The 20,573-nt window shown below is 55.3% G+C and overlaps 3 protein-coding genes across 15 annotated transcripts; 2 read left to right on the forward strand and 1 right to left on the reverse strand.

The window, feature by feature from the left end:
* The first annotated feature begins 145 nt into the window (after positions 1–145).
* TAF6 (TATA-box binding protein associated factor 6) lies at positions 146–10,734 on the forward strand. Of its 10 annotated transcripts, none has more exons than XM_012532596.3 (15): positions 146–321; positions 4,016–4,231; positions 4,324–4,410; positions 4,543–4,696; positions 4,903–4,959; positions 5,044–5,163; positions 5,392–5,537; positions 5,635–5,712; positions 5,825–5,926; positions 6,033–6,215; positions 6,601–6,675; positions 6,807–6,932; positions 7,480–7,653; positions 7,944–8,141; positions 8,285–8,925. In XM_012532596.3, the coding sequence occupies exons 2-15, from the start codon at positions 4,076–4,078 to the stop codon at positions 8,663–8,665; spliced, it is 2,037 nt and encodes a 678-aa protein (XP_012388050.1). In that variant the 5' UTR covers positions 146–321; positions 4,016–4,075; the 3' UTR covers positions 8,666–8,925. The 10 variants fall into 10 exon arrangements, 9 of the variants coding, with proteins under 9 accessions (XP_012388050.1, XP_033282384.1, XP_049555998.1 ...); XM_033426493.2 differs by having other exon boundaries at positions 146–300; XM_049700041.1 differs by having other exon boundaries at positions 147–321; positions 586–4,231.
* Positions 8,851–12,914, reverse strand: AP4M1 (adaptor related protein complex 4 subunit mu 1). 2 transcript variants are annotated; one of them, XM_004268896.4, is made up of 15 exons: positions 12,714–12,914; positions 12,524–12,612; positions 12,041–12,147; positions 11,866–11,962; positions 11,625–11,735; positions 11,456–11,536; positions 11,179–11,241; positions 11,014–11,080; positions 10,860–10,913; positions 10,626–10,732; positions 10,430–10,524; positions 10,044–10,088; positions 9,760–9,810; positions 9,514–9,625; positions 8,851–9,342 (listed from the first exon to the last, which is right to left on the reverse strand). In XM_004268896.4, the coding sequence occupies exons 1-15, from the start codon at positions 12,769–12,771 to the stop codon at positions 9,118–9,120; spliced, it is 1,362 nt and encodes a 453-aa protein (XP_004268944.1). In that variant the 5' UTR covers positions 12,772–12,914; the 3' UTR covers positions 8,851–9,117. The 2 variants fall into 2 exon arrangements, with proteins under 2 accessions (XP_004268944.1, XP_033282392.1); XM_033426501.2 differs by lacking the exon at positions 9,514–9,625 and having other exon boundaries at positions 9,339–9,463.
* A 136-nt stretch (positions 12,915–13,050) lies between these two features.
* On the forward strand, positions 13,051–20,443 carry MCM7 (minichromosome maintenance complex component 7). 3 transcript variants are annotated; one of them, XM_004268895.4, is made up of 15 exons: positions 13,051–13,219; positions 14,414–14,493; positions 14,798–14,962; positions 15,123–15,247; positions 15,321–15,501; positions 15,806–15,943; positions 16,233–16,382; positions 16,583–16,697; positions 16,789–16,920; positions 17,138–17,221; positions 17,500–17,893; positions 18,165–18,248; positions 18,838–19,006; positions 19,777–19,886; positions 20,064–20,443. In XM_004268895.4, the coding sequence occupies exons 1-15, from the start codon at positions 13,189–13,191 to the stop codon at positions 20,263–20,265; spliced, it is 2,160 nt and encodes a 719-aa protein (XP_004268943.1). In that variant the 5' UTR covers positions 13,051–13,188; the 3' UTR covers positions 20,266–20,443. The 3 variants fall into 3 exon arrangements, with proteins under 3 accessions (XP_004268943.1, XP_033282374.1, XP_033282375.1); XM_033426483.2 differs by lacking the exon at positions 13,051–13,219 and adding an exon at positions 13,858–14,119; XM_033426484.2 differs by lacking the exon at positions 13,051–13,219 and adding an exon at positions 14,271–14,325.
* Positions 20,444–20,573: the final 130 nt, after the last annotated feature.

Below are 20,573 nucleotides of genomic sequence, written 5' to 3' on the forward strand. Positions count from 1 at the left end.
AGCGCAAGCGCAGTGCCGGCTCGAAGGGGGCGGGGCTTCGCGGCCCTGCGGGCTTCCCCGCCTGGTTTTGTGGCACCTCCCAAAGGTCCTGGCTGCCGGATAGTGAAGGAATAAACTGAAGTAATTACAGCAAGAGGGTGTGCTCCTTACACGTAGGCACAGAGACAGCATTTTTATATAATTTCAGGCCCTGAGCCTAGGGGGCTCATTCCGTCTCGTGGAAGGGGCAGTGACCTGCTCTCGGTCTCTGCCAGGAACTGCTCCTGGAGGGGGCGGGGCCAACATGGCGCCGAGCGCCGGGTGAGCGGCGCTTTGGCGGTGGTGAGAAGCTCTTCCTGCGCTGGGCGCTCGACTGGCGGGGGCGGGTTTGAGTGGTACCCGGGACTAGACCCTTTGAAGGGCCCGTGTGGGGACCCGGAGGAGGACGGTTGGTTGTGTGTCCGTGCGCGTGGGGACTCTGTGTGTTTGCATTGGAGGGATGTTGGGGGGATGAGGTGGGCTCTCTACGCCTTCTTTCTCGCTGTACCCATTGCCTGGGGACCTTAGACCTGCTTCCCTGCTGGGGAAACTGCTACACGGATCTAGGTCAAGTTATTCTTCTGGGAAGCCTTCCTGCCGACTCCACTGACCTGAGATTTCCTGAGGCCGTGGCGTGTTATTTGAGCCTGTACTGGCAGAGGGTACCGCGGGGTATTGAAGGAGTAGTAGGAGTTCGCCAGGGAACTGGGACATGACCGCCTCCTGTATACCCGGCTCCAGGCACAGAGTATGTTGAATAAATGTGTTCCCTGCAGATAAGATTTATAAAAGCGGGGGAGGAGACCTGGGATGGTTTGAGAAGAACTAACTTGTATTTCGCTCCCATCTTCCCGCCCCTCCAACAGGCCCACACCCGCCCTCCACGTACACCTCGCAGTCAGTCCAAAACACCTTTGACATTAGTCTTCCTAATGCCAGCTTGAGCGAGCCACTTTCCTTTTGGACACAAAGTAGATTCCAAGCTTGGGCTTATATCTTGTTCACTTGACAACAGTGGTACTTGAGGGTTTAGTGAGCACCTAATTCCTAAGCCTTACAGTTCATTCCTTTATTCAGCAGGTATTTATTGAGTATCTAGTGTGTCTCAGGCACCAGTCCGGGGTCTCAGAATACATCAGTGAACGTAACAAAGATCCCTGTCCACACAGTGCGGGAAGCGGAGATGTGGTGGTGATAAACAATAAGAAATAATACAATATGTATCAGCAGATGTTAAATTCCATGGGAATTTTTTTAAAAAAGCAGAGTGGGGGTGGGGTGCAGTATTAAAGAGGGTGATGGGAATAGGCAGCCAGGGAACATCTGGGGAAGAGCATTCCAGGCAGAGGGAATAGAGCAAAGGTTTGAACAGCAAGGAGGACAGTGAGGCTGGATCAACGTGGAAGAAGGAAGGAAAGGAGGTCAGAGATGTGATGGGGAGAGAGTAAATCACGAAGGAGCTTGTAGACCATAATAAGGATTTCGAATTTACACTGTGGCACATTGGGAGCCAGTACAGGGTTTTGAGCAGAGAAATGACCCAAAGTGGTTTATTTTTTGACAGAATCACTCTGGTTGCTATGTTGGGAATAGATGTAGGGAGCAAGGATGGAAGCAGGAAGACGTTATCAGGAGGCATTGAAGTTCCCCAGGGGATAGATGCTGGGAGTTGGTCACACAGTGGGAGTGGAGGATCAGATTGGATCACCTGGTGGATTAGCTTTGAGGGCTCACATAATGAATGCCCGCCTGGATGAATGGTGTTGCTATGAAGATGAGAAAAGCCGAGGCTGGAGCTGGTGGAGTGGGGTCATCAGGAGTTCAGTTTAGAAGGGATTCTAAGTAGCCAGTTTGATATGCAGGTCTGGAGCTAGGAAGAAAGCTCTGGGCTGGGGATATAAATTTGCCATCATCAGCCTATAAGCGATACTGAAAGCTGTGAGAATGGTTGAGGTCACCAAGGGAATAAGTATAGCTCATAGCTGTACAAGGACCAAGCCCAGGGCACTGCAACATCAAGCAGACGAGGAGAAGAGGAAGCAGCAGCAGAGGAAACGTGGAGAAAGTGGCCAGTGAAGGAGGAGGAAAACCAAGAGAAGGTGGAGTAGCAGTGGTGTCAAGACAGTGTCTCCAGAAGGTAGTAGGCAACTATGCCCTGTGCTGCTGAGAGGTCGAGGAAGATGGGGAAGGAGATGGGACTTTGGATTTGACAATGTAGAGTCACAACTTGATGAGTGGTTTCAGGCACCTAATGGAGTCAAAAGCCTGACTAGAGTGGGTTCAAGAGGAATTAGAGATAAGACAGCTCTTTCAGGGAGTTTTGTTGCAAAGAGGAGCCAAAAACCCCCAGAGTATCACTAGTAGAGAAAGTGGGATGAAGAAAAGATGTTTTTCTCTTTTTAAAATTATTTATTTATTTTTGGCTGTGTTGGGTCTCCATTGTGGTGCGCGGGCTTCTCATTGCGGTGGCTTCTCTTGTTGCGGAGCACTGGCTCTAGGCACGCGGGCTTCAGTAGTTGTGGCACGTGCGCTCAGTAGTTGTGGCACGCACGCTCAGTAGTTGTGGCTCGCGGGCCCTAGAGCACAGGCTCAATAGTTGTGGTGCACGGGCTTAGTTGCTCTGCGGCCTGTGGGATCTTCCCAGACCAGGGCTCAAACCTGTGTCCCCTGCATTGGCAGGCAGATTCTTAACCACTGCGCCACCAGGGAAGTCCAAGATTTTTAAAAAAATTTTAACTGTGAAATACACATAACATAAAACGTACCATCTTAACCATTTTTAAGTGTACACGTTAGGGGCATTAAGTACATTCACACCCATCACCACCATCCACCTCCAGAACGCTTTTCATGTTGTAAAACAGAAACTGTACCTATTAAACAATAACTCCCCCTTCTCCCCTTCCCAGCTTCTGGCACCCACCACTCTGCTTTCTGTCTCTATGAATTTGACTACTCGAAGAACCTCATATAATTGGAATCATACAGTATTTATCCTTTTGTAACTGACATTTCACTTAGCACAACGTTCTCAAGGTTTATTTGTGTTGTGGCGTGTGTTAGAATTTCCTTCCTTTTTAAGACTGAAGAATATTCCATGGTATGGGTGGACCACTGTTTTGTTTTTTGAAGATGGGAGAAATAACTGCATTTTGTAGGGCTAATGGGAGTGATCTGGTAGGTCGAGGAATTGACGATGATGCAGGGATGGGTGGGGGATGCTGGAGGGATGCTTGAGTTGGGAGGGGCATGACCAGAATCTCTACAGTGAAAGGGAAGGCAGAGCATGAGGGTGCCCTTGCTGCTCAGCGGGTGCACGTGGTCGTGGGAGCCTGGGGAGGTCTCTTCTGATGGCCAAAAATCAGGGAGGAGAAGAGGTGTCAGATGAGACAGAAGGAACCTGGGTGCACTGAAATGTAGGACCATCAGGCAGCATTAAGGGCCCGTTTGAAGTTCGTGGCCATGAAAAAAGTGCACATTGGTCAGGATGGTTGTGCATTTTCTCATCACATTCAATTGTAAGGGCACATAGGCTCAGACAGGGAGAGTTGTTTTTAACCAATGTTGTATTTTTGTCAAGTGTGAATAATGATGCATGACGGAGCAAGACACATGAAAGCAGGCACATTAACAACCTTAGGGAAAAAAGATGCTTTCCACATTTTACAGAGAAGAAACCCAAAGCTGGGAGAATTTAAGTAGCTTGCCCAGGTAACATAGTAGGTAGTGCCGGGGATGGGATTTAAACTGAGAGCTGAGATCATTCCACTATACCTCACTTGTACTGTGCCTGGCGTAGAATCAGCTCGATAAATTGTGTCGAACTGGGTCCAAGTGCTACCTCCGGTGCTGTTCACATGGGGATGGACAAAGGGCACCCCCCGAGCCCCTTCCCCCCTCACATCTCCACTGTTTTCCCTTTGTTGCGGCCCCTCCTGAACGGACAGCCCCTCTTCTTGGGATGTCCCTCTCACGTTTCCTCTCACCCCCCTGCCAGGGTCTCCATCTCTCCGCCCTGGGGCATCTTCCTTCAGGGGAGGGGAGGAGGGGCTCCAGAATGGCTGAGGAGAAGAAGCTGAAGCTGAGCAACACCGTGCTGCCCTCGGAGTCCATGAAGGTGGTGGCCGAGTCCATGGGCATCGCTCAGATTCAGGAGGAGACCTGCCAGCTGCTGACAGATGAGGTCAGCTACCGCATCAAGGAGATTGCACAGGTACCCTGGCCTCACTGCACTGTATGGAGGGTGCTGCCCAGGCCGCCTTCTTCCCCAGGGTCTCGGGCTGACATCTGTCCTCCCATCCCTAGGATGCCTTGAAGTTCATGCACATGGGGAAGCGGCAGAAGCTCACCACCAGTGACATTGACTACGCACTGAAGCTGAAGAACGTCGAGGTGATGGGAATGCACCGGACTGAGGGGGCAGGGTACTGAGACCTCCCATAGGTACATTTGCCTCAGCCAGAGGGAGCCCCAGAGCCTGCTGGGGCTCCCTTCTCATCCCAGTGTCTCTCCGTCCTGTTGTAGCCACTGTATGGCTTCCACGCTCAGGAGTTCATTCCTTTCCGTTTCGCCTCTGGTGGCGGCCGGGAGCTTTACTTCTACGAGGAGAAGGAGGTTGATCTGAGCGACATCATCAATACCCCTCTGCCCCGAGTGCCCCTGGATGTCTGCCTCAAAGGTTGGGGGAGGGCAGGGGAGAGCAGGGGATGGGGAGCAGGGAGGGGAAGGAGCAATGTGTATGGGTGTGAGGAAGCACGCGGTGAAGGAGCCCTCAGTGTGAGATCCCTGGTGAGGAACAGGAAGGAAAGCACGCATCCCTTAGTGTGGAGTGACTTCCCGATGTCTGCGCTCAGCAGTTCACCTTGACACCTTCCTTCCTCGCAGCTCACTGGCTGAGCATTGAAGGCTGCCAGCCAGCTATTCCAGAGAACCCACCCCCAGGTAACCTCCGTGCCCAGCGTCCAGCACCCACCCCTCTCCCTCCTCCTCCCTTTACATCTCCTGCCTTGACTGCTTTCCCACCAGCTCCCAAAGAGCAGCAGAAGGCTGAGGCCACAGAACCCCTGAAGTCAGCCAAGCCGGGCCAGGAGGAAGACGGCCCCTTGAAAGGCAAAGGTCAGGGGGCCACTCCAGCTGACGGCAAAGGTCAGTACTGCTGGGCCAGGCCTCTTGCCCCAAAGCCAGATGGTCATTTGTGAAGTGGGTGAGGTCAGGGCAGAGGGCAAGACCTCAGGCCAGGAGCCCCAGAGAGGATCAAGAAGCCCAAGGGAAGCCGGGTCTCCCTGGGTGGGGGAGGTGAGGGTTGAGGTGTGTCTGGCGCTGAGGCCTCCTCTGGAGCTTTCTTTTCTAAACCTGTCTTCCCACTTCACACAGGGAAAGAGAAGAAGGCGCCACCCCTGCTGGAGGGGGCGCCTCTGCGACTGAAGCCCCGAAGCATCCACGAGTTGTCTGTGGAGCAGCAGCTGTACTACAAGGAGATCACAGAAGCCTGTGTGGGCTCATGTGAGGCCAAGAGAGCGGTGAGGCCCCGCCACCCGGCCCTGGCTTTACCCCTTCGAGGCCACCCGCGCCCCCCGCAGTGTCGGCCCCTCTTCACTCGCTCCCCTCCCCCCACAGGAGGCTCTGCAGAGCATCGCCACGGATCCGGGGCTCTACCAGATGCTGCCGCGCTTCAGCACCTTCATCTCAGAGGGGGTGAGAGGACGCGGGAGGGGGGGACCTAGGACAAGGTTCCGGGGTGAGGAGGAGGGAGAGGAAGCTCACCGGAAGGGTCCCGCTGCCCCATCGCTTCTCTCCCCGCAACCAGGTGCGCGTGAACGTGGTGCAGAACAACCTGGCCCTGCTCATCTACCTGATGCGCATGGTGAAGGCGCTGATGGACAACCCTACTCTGTATCTAGAGAAATACGTGAGTGGACCTGCCCGCCCACCTCTCATCCCAGGCTCTGGGGACCCTGCCACCACCCACAGGAGACCATTTGTCAGAATCAGCTGACTCGAGGCTTCTCCCTTAGGTGCATGAGTTGATCCCGGCTGTGATGACCTGCATCGTGAGCAGACAGCTGTGCCTGCGGCCAGATGTGGACAATCACTGGGCGCTCCGGGACTTCGCCGCCCGCCTGGTGGCCCAGATCTGCAAGCATTTCAGCACAACCACTAACAACATCCAGTCCCGGATCACCAAGACCTTCACCAAGGTGAGCCGTTTCCCATCACTACCTGGGGTTGTCACCAGAACAATGAGAGCTTCACTCAAACCAGTGTGGCTGCAGGAAATGATGCTGAAACCCAGGGGCAAGGGGGCAGGGGGACGGGGACTGGGACTTGAGCTGCATCTCTGGTGTCTTTTTTTTTTTTTTTCCTAATTGTGTGATTCCATTAACTTAAAGTTCAAAAACCAGAAAAACTAATCTCTGGTGGTAGAGGTCAGAATAGCGGCTACTTTGGGGAGGAGAGGGTGGCTGGGAAGGAGCTGTCATGTCTTAATGGTTTACTAGGAAAATTTGTGTATGAGAGACTTTGGTCCTTAGTAGTTAGCTTTTCACACCCCTTTATTTGGGTTTATTTTCCATCTCCTTACAGAGCTGGGTGGATGAGAAGACCCCGTGGACAACGCGCTACGGCTCCATCGCAGGCCTGGCAGAGCTGGGACATGATGTTAGGCCCCAGCGGGGGGGGAGCCCTGGGGGAGGGGAGGGATCGTGAGGTCAGAGTGGGCAACAGCCCCCTGACCTGGGAGACACTGTGGTGACCCCAGGGCCCCGGCTTCTCCCCTTCTCTTCCAACAGGTGATTAAGACTCTGATTCTGCCGCGGCTACAGCAGGAGGGGGAGCGGATCCGCGGGGTCCTGGATGGCCCTGTGCTGAGCAACATCGACCGCATAGGGGCTGACCACGTGCAGAGCCTCCTCCTGGTGACAAAGCCCCACCCCCACCCTCCCCCATTTCTTCCCGCTGATCCCCCTCTCCACCCCCCACCACACACACACAAGGATAATGTTTAGCAAACATACAGCATCTTTCATTCATCTATCCCATCTTCGCCTCTTACGTTCAGGGCACACCTCAGAGTCCCATATTGTTTCGCAGCTGGAAAAACTGAGGCACTAAGGGGTTAAGTAAGAAATAAGAGTCTTAACTCTCAGCCTGTGACTTCAAGCCTGCACTGCCCCTGATGCTTCTGCACCACTCTGGCCCATTCTGTGCAAGGCACATGCCCTGTGGACCTTAGATATCACCAGCATAATTACTCAGCAAGTTCTCCACTCCCACCAGCTAGTGCCCAAGTTCTCTATGAAGAAAAACCACAGCATTCCTTACACACTGATAACCCAGCACAGCCTGGCTTCCAGCAGGAACACTGAAATAGTGGGTGACCTCCTTTCTCACCCCTTCCCCCATCATGATTCTCAGAGTCACTGCCCTCCCTCTACCTGGCTGCTCTTTGCCTTCTCTCTGCAGAAACACTGTGCCCCTGTTCTGGCAAAGCTGCGCCCACCGCCTGACAATCAGGATGCCTATCGGGCAGAATTTGGGTCCCTCGGGCCCCTCCTCTGCTCCCACGTTGTCAAGGCCCGGGCCCAGGCTGCTCTGCAGGCTCAGCAGGTCAACAGGACCACTCTGACCATCACTCAGGTCAGTACAGGGTCCGGGGAGGACAGGTGAGCAAGTGGTAAGGTGAAAATGAAGAAAAACACGGCAGTGGTTCCCATCCAGGCGGGACTCACACCACGAACTCGGGCACACACACTGACTTTTGTAAAACACAGGCCCCCTGAGTCAGCCGTCTTTGGGGGTGTCCAGGCCCCCTTTGTGATGATGTCCCAAACCCAGTGAGACCCACGAGGAGCAAGAGGAGCCCTTCTTTTCATAGCTGGTATCTTTCATAGATGGTGACGTTTTCTTCCTGCTGCTTCTTCCTACAGCCCCGGCCCACGCTGACCCTCTCACAGGCCCCCCAGCCTGGCCCTCGGACCCCTGGCTTGCTGAAGGTCCCTGGCTCCATTGCGCTGCCTGTCCAGACACTGGTGTCTGCTCGAGCTGCTGCCCCGCCTCAGCCTTCCCCTCCCCCAACCAAGTTCATTGTCATGTCATCATCCTCCAGCGCCTCATCCACCCAACAGGTATGTGGAGCCGTGTGGGACCAGGGGTGGTGGGGACTGTGTCACCATGTCACCGATTATTTGGTTGGAGCAAGGGAAGTATCCCCCGGCCTCGGGTGTGGGAAGAGTGCAAGGCAAGCGGCACTGCCTTTCTCCCCGCCCAGGTCCTGTCCCTCAGCACCTCGGCCCCTGGCTCAGGCTCCACCACTACCTCTCCTGTCACCACCACCGTCCCCAGCGTGCAGCCCATCGTCAAGCTGGTCTCCACCGCCACAAGCGCGCCCCCCAGCACTGCCCCCTCTGGTCCCGGGAGTGTCCAGAAGTACATCGTGGTCTCTCTTCCCCCCACAGGGGAGGGCAAAGGAGGCCCCACCTCCCATCCTTCTCCAGCCCCTCCCCCGACCTCAGCCCCCTCCCCGCTTGGGGTCAGCGCCCTATGTGGGGGGAAACCGGAAGCTGGGGAGAGCCCCCCTCCCGCTCCAGGGACTCCGAAGGCTAATGGCTCTCAGCCCCCCGGATGTGGCTCCCCTCCGCCTGCGCCTTGATGCTGTCACACGTCTGCTGACCTTCTTCTCTCCCCTGTACTCACTCTCCCTCTCTCCCTCTCTCTCTTTCCCTCTCTCCCTCTCTCCCTCTCTCTCTCTCTCTCTCACACACACACACACACACACACACACACACACACACACACACGTGCGCGCGCGCTGGGTGAAAGGAAATAGTAGTCAGCTTCCCCCACGTGACTTTCTCTTTCAGTATTGTACAGTCAGTTCCTCAGAATAAAAGTTTGATTTTTAAATTGTGATCCACCTCAGTCCTTCCTGGGTCAGATCCCACGGACGGGCGGTTGAACCCGTGGAGCCCCCCTGCTCTCTAGGACTCAGGACCCTTCCAGCCAGAGCCACAGCCACAGGCCAGGATGCTGGGAGAGGAAACGTTGTCCTTGTCCTGATGCACAGATCACCTCCTTTGCCACCCGTGTCCTCGTTTGGGAGGCTCAGATCCGAATGACATAGGCGTCGCTGTGGCTTAGGTGTCGCACCCACTTGTGGGGATTGGCGTTGCCGCATGGTCTGAACGCCAGCCTGAGGAAGCGAACCTGGAGGCCAGAGCATGTGTGCCGGGGAAGTTCAAACGAGAGACTGGCGGGGCCCAGCCCCAGAGGAGGAGCCGAGGTGGAGGGGCCTTGGCCGGGAGGCCCAGGGAGGCCCGGGACGTCCATCTGTGAGGGGCAGAGGCAGGAGGAGGGTGCTGAAGGCATCAACAGGAAGGAGGGCAGGGGAGCCGAGGGGCCAGGAAGCTGACCACGCAGACCGACCGCATTAGGAGGCTATGGGTCAGGGCTGAAAGTGGAGGTGGGAGGAGAGGGCCTTTGAGACTCAGCGGCTGATACCTGGAAAAGGCCTGAGAGCTGAGAGCCTCCCTGCACCCGAGGAAGGTCCCAGCGAAGGGCTCCCTCCCCCAGCTCTGCCTTCTGCTCTGGGCTGCTCAGCTCCTGAGACAGGCTGGAGTTGGGAGAGGAAAGGTGCTGGGTTAGCCCCTGCCATCCCACAGCTCCCACTTTCCTCCCCCAGTGCTGTCCTGTTGTCCGGAGAAGCTGGTAAACCCACCCGTGGGCCCACGGTGCACACACGCTCACCTGACCACCCCCCGTGGCAGGGGAAGGTGCAGCCTGACGTTGAGAGCCTGGCTGCAAGGAAAAAAGGACCAGAGTCAGCCCCAGGAAGGTCGTGACGTGTCCCATCTTCATTACTGTCATGACTGGAGTTCTGCACAAGTGCCACCCCACCCCCTTCCCAAACTCTAGTGCCTCTAAGCTGGATTCTGAGGCTGGTTGGCCGCACCTGAAGGTGGAAACAGCAGGTATCTTGGCCTTGTCTCCTACCCTACGTAGCTGGACTAAGCTTGGCTACCCCCACTTACCTCTTTGGGGGCAGGTCACATCGTAACTTCAGATAAACCTGGAGCCTGGGTGGGAGGGCACAACACCATTACTCAGGCCCTATCCTACCAGCATCTCACCATCCCTCACACAGGGCCCCCACGTGTGGCTGCGTGGATTTTGCCCCAAGACAGAGAAGGGCTGAAATCCACCCAACTCCACGAGCCATTACGTTCACGGAGCTGGGTCCACTTGTGGGGGAGGGTGCTTTTACTAACTCGGAGCCAATATCACCACCACCACCACTCCTTCACAGCCAGTCCGAGGGGTAAACAGATACGTGTATATATGTGCACACACACACGTACATGCGTACACATGTTGGCTTGGGCTCCAGAGAACTTCTAGAACGGGGAAACGGTCTCACCTGCCTGAGCCTCGGTCCCAATGCACGGAGGGAAAGAGCCGGAAGGGGAGCGGGGAGGGGAGGTCATCTGAGAGTTGATACCTCATCACCGTCAGCTGAGACCAGAGAGGAATGGAGGTGAGTTTGGTCTCCTCACACCTGAACTGCCTCCCTTCCCCTCGGTAGGTGGAATATGCTAGGCCAGCCCGATCCTGACCTCACCCTGAGGTGGCTGCAGGCGGAGGATTCGATGAGATTCAAACTCATCCAGATGCACCGAGCTGTGAAATGAGACCTCATCCACCCGAATTCCTGGCCCATAACCTGGAAAGAGAGAAAGACCCCTCTCCTAACCCATATTTTGGGAGGGGGTGGGGAGCTGTCTCTAACTTCCCTCCATGAAAACTTTGACAGTGACCTCGACCTAGGAGAGAAAGACCCACTTTCTCACCTCTCAGTTCTGACTTCCCCACACAAAACTCTTCCGTCAAGCCGATGCGCATCTCTGTCAGAGGAAAGAACAGAAGAAGCAGCCAAATACCCCATACATGCCACCAAGGAGCCTGTCCCAAACCCCACCCTGGTCCAGCCTGCAGGCTGCTCACCAGAGCCGCTGGGCAGAAAGCTCTTGAGTCGTATCTCTCCCTGCACGTCCACCTTCAGCAGCGAGCCCTGAGAGTGACAGGAGGTCAATGCCCAGACGTGACCTCCCCGACACACTTCCCAAAGGTCGCCTGTCCTCAGCCGCAGGGCTGGGGGCCCAAACTTACGTTAGAGGCTATCAGGACGGACAATCTCTCGACCACATCCAGAAACACTTCATTCTTTTGGCTCTAAGGAAAGAGGGATTTGGGGGTTGATCAGCCTGTGTTCTAACGCGGACAGGCAGAAAGGACAGGACAGTGGAGGCTGGAGCCCTGGGTTGGGGACGCGGGTAAGGAAAGGGATCATCCACGTCTAGAGAAAGTGGAAAGATATGCTGGGATCTTGGACTCTGGGGGCTGAGAGAAAAACCAGAGGATCTGAACCCATCAATCCCTCCCTCACCTGGTCAGAGCGGCTGGACAGCACCGGGCGGCTGGCTGCACTGCTGGGGGCCACCTTGCTCTGTTGTGTCTCAGCCCCAAACTGGAAATCATCCAAAGCAATCAATCCTCACGTATGACACTTCCCACTAACCCTCCTCAATCCTGGCCTCATCTGTCCCTGGACTGACCAAGCCAACGCTGCTGAGGTCAAAGAGGCTGAAGGGTTTGCTGACCACAGCCTCCGTCTGGATGAAGTTCCTCAGCATCTCCGTGGATGTGGTCTGTACATAGCCGTAGTCCTATAGGTAAAAGAAGGGCAGTCTTTGGGTGGTCGGGGGGGAAGGGGTGAAAATGAATGGACTCAGCCTCCCAACCATGGGATGCATCTTCAGGGAACGGGGGACAGGGAGGGACATCCTTGGACCTCACCAGCACTTCATCCAGAAGTTCGTAGACCAGAGCCACGTTGCGGGAGATGGTCCCCTCACCCAGGGAGCCACAGTAATCACCCAGGAGCGTGGCTAGCCTGCAGAACAGGACGGAGTGTGCATACCCTCCTCCTCTCTGACCCCCACGCCCGTGTGCCCAGCCCCGCCCTCCTCACCGGGAGAGCAGCTCTAGGAGGCTGAAGGGAGAAATGTTTTCTGAAGTCGTGGCCACCAAATAGAGGCCGCTGTGTCTGATGTGAATAAAATGACGGTCATCGTGGTGCTGAGGCAGAGGCAGGGGGAAAAAGCATTAGCAAGAAAGAGTTGCAGTGATTCCTGGCCCATGAGACCTGGGCTGGTATCCTGATTCCCCTACTTACTAGCAACGTGCTTGTGCCACATACGAAACCTCCCCAGGGCCCAGCTTCCTAATGTGTAAATGGAGTTAATAATAGTACCTATTCCAGAGTGGCTGAGGATTGAGACGTGCGGGGAGCTGTGCCTGGTGCATTGTGAGCGCTCAATAAACTTCTATTAATATTATTTAGAGGAATGTACCCCCCAACTGGAAGCTCTCAAGGAAACAGCCCTGGGAGGAGGCGCCCCCCACCCAGACCCACCAAGCGCATCCCCTCCACCCCACCCCCGCCAGTGGTTACCATGACAACCGGAGACTCGTCTCCAGGCAGTCCCGTCAGCTTCCGGTAGAAGAGCTCGGCCACATCCCGGCCTCCGCTGTCTCCGCGGACTGACCGGGTGGAAGGACAGCTAAGGAGCTGGCGACACTGGCTGGCTCGGGGGCACTAGTCCCACCCAGCCCCTCCCCCCGGCCCCGCTGGCCAAGGATACAGTCCTTGTAGATGAGCGGGTCCCCCTTGGAGGACAGAATGAAGAACTGGGAAATCATGGCCGTTCTGGAGAGTAGACCAGGATACAGCGAAAGTTGGGCCTGCCCCGCCCTGCGGCCCCGGAACAAAAGGACGCGAGTGGGCTGGCCCTTTAAGAGCGATTCTCCTTCGACCGCGGGAAACCCGGCGCCCGCCCAAGCCTCGCCCAGCCTTTCCCTTCTGACACCCGCGCCGCTCCCCCGTCACTCAGCCCAGATTCGCCCGCTGATTGGTCGTGGCAGGGGCGCGTGGCGAGCGGGAGGGGCGGAGGGCATCTTCTCCGATTGGCCCGCACTCAGCAGCGCTGGTCACGTGGGGAGCGACGTTTCGCGCCAATTTCGGTTGGTCGCCCGCAGTCCGCCGCGCGGACGTTTTTAGCTGTCCGGGGAGTGAGAGTTCAGGGCCCGCGAACTGCTGCCGCACAGCCCTCAGCAGCAATGGCACTTAAGGACTACGCGCTCGAGAAAGGTGAGGGTCTGCAAGTGTGGGAGGGGCGTCCTGCGCGGGAAGTTTCCTGGTCAACACCTGTTTGGGTGAGCGGGGGTCCCGGGGGGCCGGGTTCGGCGCGCGAGGCCCGAGGCAGGGTCGGGAGGTGGCGGGTTGGAGGCACGCGGTGCTTGGGATGCGCACGGGGCGCCGAGGTCGGGGGAAAGCTGGTAACCGCGTACGGGAAAAGAAGTAGGGGTCGTGGTGGGTGGGCGGACACCCCGGCTGTAAGTTCCAGAAGGAAGGGTCGCGCCAAGGGGAGACCAGGATCTCAGGGAACCCTGTCAAAAGGTTCAGGGTCGGCCACCCGTAGTCCCACTTCCCTCCGCGCTCTTTAGGTGCTCCGAGCGCCAGAGACGCGCCGAAGCTCGGGGGGCGGGCAAGCCGGCCGCTGCGCTCCGGGATTGGCCGCGTTAGGCCCACCTCCAAGCGGAAGTGGAGGCGGGCGGAGGTTGCGCGACGCCGCTGGAAGGAGTGTCGTGTGTAAACAGTGTCCTTCCGCGCGGTGGCCTCGGAGAGAGCTGCTGAGGGTGGGGGCCTGCCTGGAATTGGGGTGCTTATCAGAGGCAGAGGGAGGAAGTGGTGGGGTGGGACGATGTGGCCCTTGACGAGCCGGCCAATCGCCGGACGGGCTCCCGCCTTGGGCGGAGGAATCCCGGGCTGTGAGGCGGCGGCATCTGGGCCCATGTGCTTCTTTGTTTACTAAGAGCGGAAGCCGTGGCGGGAGAGGGGGTGGGGCGGAGGACGGGCCTGGTGGCGGAGATCCCAGTGAGGGCAGCGGTTTAGGGGACCGAAAGAAAAGGAGAATAAAACGCGTAGAAGAAACGCTGAGAACCTTGAGACCTGAGTGTGTTGCCGGCTGTGGGAGGCCCTTAGGAAACGGTACTGAGATTTCTAACTAAGGCAGAGAGTGGAATTCCCCTGCGGGGAGGGTATCGGTTAATACTCTAAACTGCCCGGGGCCGCTTTTCTTCCCTAGGCCAAAACAGGCTTGTGAAAAAGAGTTCTGCCCTGTTTGGGGAGAATTAGGTAGGCTTATTTGAATGTTGTTTCGATTGATGAGTTCATCGATCTGATTTTAAATGGAGGTGAGTTTCTTAGATTTCTCTCAGATGGGTTTTGCAGTAAGGTATCTGAAGAAAGGTTGACTTTTACGGTTTTACGCTTTTCTTATAGAAAAGGTGAAGAAGTTTCTACAAGAGTTTTACCAGGATGATGAATTTGGCAAGAAGCAGTTCAAGTATGGCAACCAGTTGGTAAGTCTAAGGTTGGGTAGAGGGAATGGGGCAGTGACTTAAGCTATAAGAGCTATTAGCAAATGCATTTTTGTGTAAGTTACAAGCTTAACATTATACCTGATACCAGTGTATCACTAGATTCACAATAATTAAGGTATTTTCAGGGGTTGGGGGGCTGAGAAGTGAGTCTTGTTCTGTCTCACACTGCTGTTTCTCCCATGTGGGGCCTGGGACCTGTGTGCTGAGCTTGTGGTGACAGATTTTTGCTTGTCAACACTGGTAAGGTAAATTTGGCCCCGTGGCTATCTCCTCTCCACCCCAGGTTCGATTGGCTCATCGGGAGCAAGTGGCAGTGTACATAGACCTAGATGATGTAGCTGAGGATGACCCTGAGCTGGTGGATTCAATTTGTGAGAACACCAAGCGCTATGCTAAGCTCTTCGCTGATGCTATACAAGAGCTGCTGCCTCAGTACAAGGAGAGGGAGGTGAGAAGAATGCAGGGCATGGAACTTAGGTATTTTTCGAGAAGGTTCTTGGGGGGGCAGAAAGCTGGCTTTCCAAGCTGGCAGAAAGGGGGCAGTGATTTCTGTTGGCCCCCTTTACGTGCTGTCCTTTCACCATCCTGGTTTTTGCCTTTTCCTTTAGGTGGTAAATAAAGATGTTCTGGACGTTTACATTGAGCACCGGTTGATGATGGAGCAGCGGAGCCGGGACCCTGGGGCAGCCCGGAGCCCCCAGAACCAGTATCCTCCTGAACTTATGCGCAGATTGTGAGTGGTCTCGGTTGGGAAGGGTGTGGGGTTTGATCCCCAGAGCCTTGCTAACGACAGTTTTTTCCCTTAGTGAGCTGTATTTTCAAGGTCCCAGTAGTAACAAGCCTCGCGTGATCCGGGAAGTACGGGCTGACTCTGTGGGGAAATTGGTAACAGTGCGTGGAATTGTCACTCGTGTCTCTGAAGTCAAACCCAGGATGGTGGTGGCCACTTACACGTGTGACCAGTGTGGGGCAGAGACCTATCAGCCGGTATGTATGGAGCAACGAACAGTGCATTTTGTAAGAACTAGTTTTGTCTGCTGACGTTCACTTGTTATATTCTCTGATTATTGTAAAGCATGCTGGTGTGTTCACCTTTCATTTTCTTTTTAGCGTGGAGTGGTCTTTTTGTACATTCTATGTTTTTTGTGTTTGTTGACATCTACTAGGGATAACGTAAGACATTCGAAAGTTCCCTGGCTTTTGTGACAAAGAGGAATGTGATTCAAGTAACTGACTCTAAGGGGCTCCTTTTCTTATGATTTCCTTTGGTGTTTCCTTTTTTGTATCTTAGATCCAGTCTCCCACTTTCATGCCTCTGATCATGTGCCCGAGCCAGGAGTGCCAGACCAACCGCTCAGGAGGGCGGCTGTACCTACAGACACGTGGCTCCAAGTTCATCAAATTCCAGGATATGAAGATGCAAGAACATGTGAGTTTGGGGTGTGTGGTCCAGGACCCAGGGAAGGTGGAGCTTGGGAGTCCACTGGAGTAGGAGGAAGAAATTAGAACAAGCGAGAGAGGAGCTGAGGCAGAGAAGTCATCAAGAGCAGCAGGGAAGTTTAACTGGAACTTTCTGATTAAGTTGGGAAGAGGTAAAGGAGAGCTCAGCTTCCCTCCTGTGGGCTTCTGTGAGGCCGAGCAGGCCAGGAAGCGGAAGAGCAGTGTGCCTGGGGAGGGGAGGTTAGTCTTCGGAGGCCTCACGTACCCTTCTCCCCCAGAGCGACCAAGTGCCCGTGGGAAATATCCCTCGCAGCATCACGGTGCTGGTAGAAGGAGAGAACACAAGGATTGCCCAGCCCGGGGACCATGTCAGCGTCACCGGTATCTTCTTGCCAGTCCTGCGCGCTGGGTTCCGACAGATGGTCCAGGTGAGAAAGGGAGTTTAAAATGAGGAGGTGGTTTTTCCTTTTTCTTCTTATCCCCTTATTCTTATCCAGCCCCACAGAGAAAAGTGTCAATAGCAGGACACCAAAGCAGAACGAAAGGTTTTGTTAGGAACTCCTGAGGGAATCACGTGGATGGGCAAGTTAAAGAACTTCATCCATACCCTGGCATCTTCCTGCCCAAGGGTTTACTCTCGGAAACTTACCTGGAAGCCCATCGGATTGTGAAGATGAGTAAGAGTGAGGATGATGAGTCTGGGGCAGGAGAACTGAGCAGGGAGGAGCTGAGGCAAATTGCAGGTGAGGGGTCGGGGGAAAGACTGGGAATGTGAGTTTCATCCGAGCACTTTTTATCCCCCAGAAAACGCTTTTACTTTTCCCTTTCCCACAGAGGAGGATTTCTATGAAAAGTTGGCAGCCTCCATCGCCCCAGAGATCTATGGGCACGAGGATGTGAAGAAGGCACTGCTGCTCCTGCTGGTGGGAGGGGTGGACCAGTCTCCTCGAGGCATGAAGATCAGGGGTGAGTGCAGCGTTCAGGAAGAAAGGATGGGTGACCAGGGCCCGTGTCCCATAGGCCACAATAAAAGAGCAGGCGTCTTGGCTTCCAGGGCACGGGGTGGGATTAAAAGAAATGGTGCTGGGCATGATGGGGGCAGATCTCGAAAGCACTTTTCTCTGTGTTTGGACGACTTGCATTGAAGGAATAGTCATTCAGGGGCTTCCTTCCCTTCCTCCAGGCAACATCAACATCTGCCTGATGGGGGATCCTGGTGTGGCCAAGTCTCAGCTCCTGTCTTACATTGACCGCCTGGCCCCCCGCAGTGAGTAGTCAGATCCTGGGAAAGGCAAACTGAGGGCAGGAGTAGGACCACCACGCGTCCGTGTTTGTTCTCTTCTGGGAGCGTTGGGGAATGGAGATTCAGTGCCACCACCCACAGACCTGCAGCTGCCTTGGGAAGGCCTGGCTGGGTCAGAGCAGTTCAGTACAGGCCTTGCCTCACTAGCCCTGTTTCTTCTGTCCTTTGCCCCGTTGTTGCTCCCTTGTTCTCTGCTTTTCCTAAACATGTCTGTTTTCTTTCTCCCTGGCCCTTTTGTTCAGGCCAGTACACAACAGGCCGCGGCTCCTCCGGAGTGGGGCTCACAGCAGCTGTGCTGAGAGACTCCATGAGTGGAGAGCTGACCTTGGAGGGTGGCGCCCTCGTGCTGGCTGACCAGGGTGTGTGCTGCATTGATGAATTTGACAAGATGGCGGAGGCTGACCGCACGGCCATCCACGAGGTCATGGAGCAGCAAACCATCTCCATTGCCAAGGCGGGCATCCTCACAACGCTCAATGCCCGCTGCTCCATCCTGGCTGCCGCCAACCCTGCCTATGGGCGCTACAACCCTCGCCGCAGCCTGGAGCAGAACATACAGCTTCCTGCTGCGCTGCTCTCCCGATTTGACCTTCTCTGGCTGATTCAGGACCGGCCTGACCGAGACAACGACCTGAGGTGAATGCAGCTCAGCACTCAAGGAGACACCCCTTAGTAACAGTCTCTGGAGTTGGAGGAGAAATTGGAAAACGCATTGTCTGCTCATGGAAACTCCACAACCTTTCCCTCATACAGCAGGGGCTGGTCGGCAGTTGTTAGAGTGGGTCAGGGTTGAAAGTTTGTCCCTACCAGGCTGTGAGGTGGAGAGGTGAGGGGCCAAGATGTAGAGTTCGGGTGTGACGTGTAGCACCAAAGAGACAGGGTTCCTACTTGTCTCCCCTCTTCCCAGGTTGGCCCAGCACATCACCTATGTGCACCAGCACAGCCGGCAGCCCCCCGCCCAGTTTGAACCTTTGGACATGAAGCTTATGAGGTAGGAGAGCTGGGCGAGGACTGGTGTACTTGCCCAAGTGCCATGGGTGGCAGTGTCTTGGCCTGTGTGTGCGTCTCTTGAAAAGCTTTCACTCCTCCTCCACCACATGTCCTGAGTCTAAGAACAGTGAGTCTAGGTCCCCCCAGCCTGGCCACGGGAGACCATGACACAGAACCTGCCTTTCATGCTACCTCCACCACCTGCCCATCTCAGGTTTGAGACAGGTTCAGATTTTTGGCAAAGCTGCATCCTGCTGTACAGATACTTGATAGCACTATTCTCTCCATGGAGTCTGTCCAGGGACTCCCAGGGATTCCTCAAGTTTTTCTTCTTTTTACCTATTCACTTGAAGTTAACAAAACCGCCTCTTAAGACAGGTGGATTTGTCATATTCATGTAAAGGCCATTTTCCTAAAAATTGGGGAATAATTTGAAATGCAGCATTTGGAGAAATCCATCAGTGATACTTAAGCAAGCAAATACTCATCTGCTGATTTTTTTTCTACTTAAAAATACCCCCCCCCCAAAGTAAAACTCTTAATGCAGAAGAAACATACTCTTTGCACCCCTCTCTCCTGCTTTCCCACAGACGTTACATAGCTATGTGCCAGGAGAAGCAGCCCACGGTGCCAGAGTCTCTGGCCGACTACATCACAGCAGCGTATGTGGAGATGAGGCGAGAGGCCTGGGCCAGTAAGGATGCCACCTACACTTCCGCCCGGACTCTATTGGCTATCCTGCGACTGTCCACTGCTCTGGTGAGTGCCAGTCTGTCCTGCTGGAGGATGGTCCATTTGGGCTGTACTGGGCAGCCTGCCTTAACGTGGCCCCTCTCGTGGCCTCCCTCCGCGCAGGCCCTGCCGGGGCTAAAGTGCTGACAGTGCAGATAGCGGTCCTCTCCGTGCTACCGCACTGTGGGTACTTGCTGCTCCAGCAGGGCACGGCCAGCGTCCGTGGAGGGAAAGGCCTTCTCCCTGCTTCTCCGACCTCACCGAGGGGGTGGATGAGTTAACTTCACTCCCTGTGTCCCAGATCCTGTGCTAGGAACGTTCATTTCTGTCCTCACATCTTGGACCTTAGTCCTGGGGGCTCCAAAGTGCTGTTCGTGCAGGTAGTGTGATTACCTGACCTACTGCTGAGCTAGCACTTCCCGAGCCCCAGGGACACTACCTCTCTGCCAGTTGCTTTCTTGGCTGAGCTCCCCAAGCTCCATCTGTCGTGGTGGGGAGCCCAGTGGAGTTCAGAAGGGTCTGGTCTCCCTCACAGGACAGCTGAACACCGGGACTGGCCAGTGTTGAGAGGCGGAGACTTGGGCAATTGCTGGACGCTGCCCTGGGCATTGCACTTGTCTCGGTCTGACAGTGCCGGCCCCACACTGCGGATGCTTGGCGGGAGGGGAGGGGCCTCTACTCCTTTGTGAGTAGGAACACGTGGGTTGCCCAACCTTAAAGCTGGAGCTGTGGGGGGGGTCCCTGACTTTGTTCCACCCCCCTCCTCCCGTTCCCATCTCTCCCTACCTTCCCCTTAGGCACGTCTGCGAATGGTGGACACAGTGGAGAAGGAGGATGTGAATGAAGCCATACGGCTAATGGAGATGTCCAAGGACTCCCTTCTGGGTGACAAGGGGCAAGCAGCCAGGTGAGCGGCTTAGTGAAGGATGTCAGGAGTTACCTTGACCTTCTTGAGCAAGGTGGCTTCTGCATCCCTGTGTCTGTGATGTTGGCCTCAGAATTCTAACCCTGACCACTGCTGTTCTGTTGGTACTGGGTGTTCTTGTTGTCCCTGACCTTGCACACCCATGCTTGTTTCCTCCAGGACCCAGAGACCAGCGGATGTGATATTTGCCACTGTCCGTGAGTTGGCCTCGGAGGGCCGCAGTGTCCGGTATTCCGAGGCAGAGCAGCGCTGCGTGTCTCGCGGCTTCACACCTGCTCAGTTCCAGGCGGCCCTAGACGAGTACGAGGAGCTGAACGTCTGGCAGGTCAATGCCGCCCGGACACGGGTCACTTTTGTGTGATTTGAGTCACTTGAGACACTGGTATCTACTCTGCATATGGTCCTAATCCCCCTTACTTTAAAGACCTAGAGATGCCCTTGAGGGGAAAGGAGGATCCCTTCTTTTTCCCAAGCTGCACTTGTTTTACTTATTCATTTTGCTAATAAAGTGTGTGTAGATTTGCTGCCTTCTGTTAAAACAGGGTATTTTGAGTTTTCTAGATTCCTGTCTTTTCCCTTTATGCTTGTCTTATTCCAGCCACTCATAGTCTACTCAGGGGAGTTCTTGCTCTGCCTGCCAGGCACTGATAAGAGACTGCACGGGGTCTC

Source organism: Orcinus orca, chromosome 16 (genome assembly GCF_937001465.1).
Source record: "Orcinus orca chromosome 16, mOrcOrc1.1, whole genome shotgun sequence".
NCBI classification, from domain to species: Eukaryota; Metazoa; Chordata; class Mammalia; order Artiodactyla; family Delphinidae; genus Orcinus; species Orcinus orca.

What these genes read in the sequence shown, in the direction of transcription:
- TAF6 (XM_049700041.1), top strand. Translation starts at nt 3,980, where the DNA reads ATGTCCCTCTCACGTTTCCTCTCACCCCCCTGCCAGGGTCTCCATCTC. An exon ending in TGAAGCTGAAGAACGTCGAG is followed by an intron (nt 4,411 to 4,542) that starts GTGATGGGAATG and finishes GTCCTGTTGTAG; the next exon opens with CCACTGTATGGCTTCCACGC. An exon ending in CACTCCAGCTGACGGCAAAG is followed by an intron (nt 5,164 to 5,391) that starts GTCAGTACTGCT and finishes CACTTCACACAG; the next exon opens with GGAAAGAGAAGAAGGCGCCA.
- AP4M1 (XM_004268896.4), bottom strand. Translation starts at nt 12,771, where the DNA reads ATGATTTCCCAGTTCTTCATTCTGTCCTCCAAGGGGGACCCGCTCATC. An exon ending in CTTTCTGCCCAGCGGCTCTG is followed by an intron (nt 10,914 to 11,013) that starts GTGAGCAGCCTG and finishes TTCCTCTGACAG; the next exon opens with AGATGCGCATCGGCTTGACG. An exon ending in GGGGAAGTCAGAACTGAGAG is followed by an intron (nt 10,733 to 10,859) that starts GTGAGAAAGTGG and finishes CTCTCTTTCCAG; the next exon opens with GTTATGGGCCAGGAATTCGG.
- MCM7 (XM_004268895.4), top strand. Translation starts at nt 13,189, where the DNA reads ATGGCACTTAAGGACTACGCGCTCGAGAAAG. An exon ending in CTCAGTACAAGGAGAGGGAG is followed by an intron (nt 14,963 to 15,122) that starts GTGAGAAGAATG and finishes CTTTTCCTTTAG; the next exon opens with GTGGTAAATAAAGATGTTCT. An exon ending in CCTGAACTTATGCGCAGATT is followed by an intron (nt 15,248 to 15,320) that starts GTGAGTGGTCTC and finishes TTTTTCCCTTAG; the next exon opens with TGAGCTGTATTTTCAAGGTC.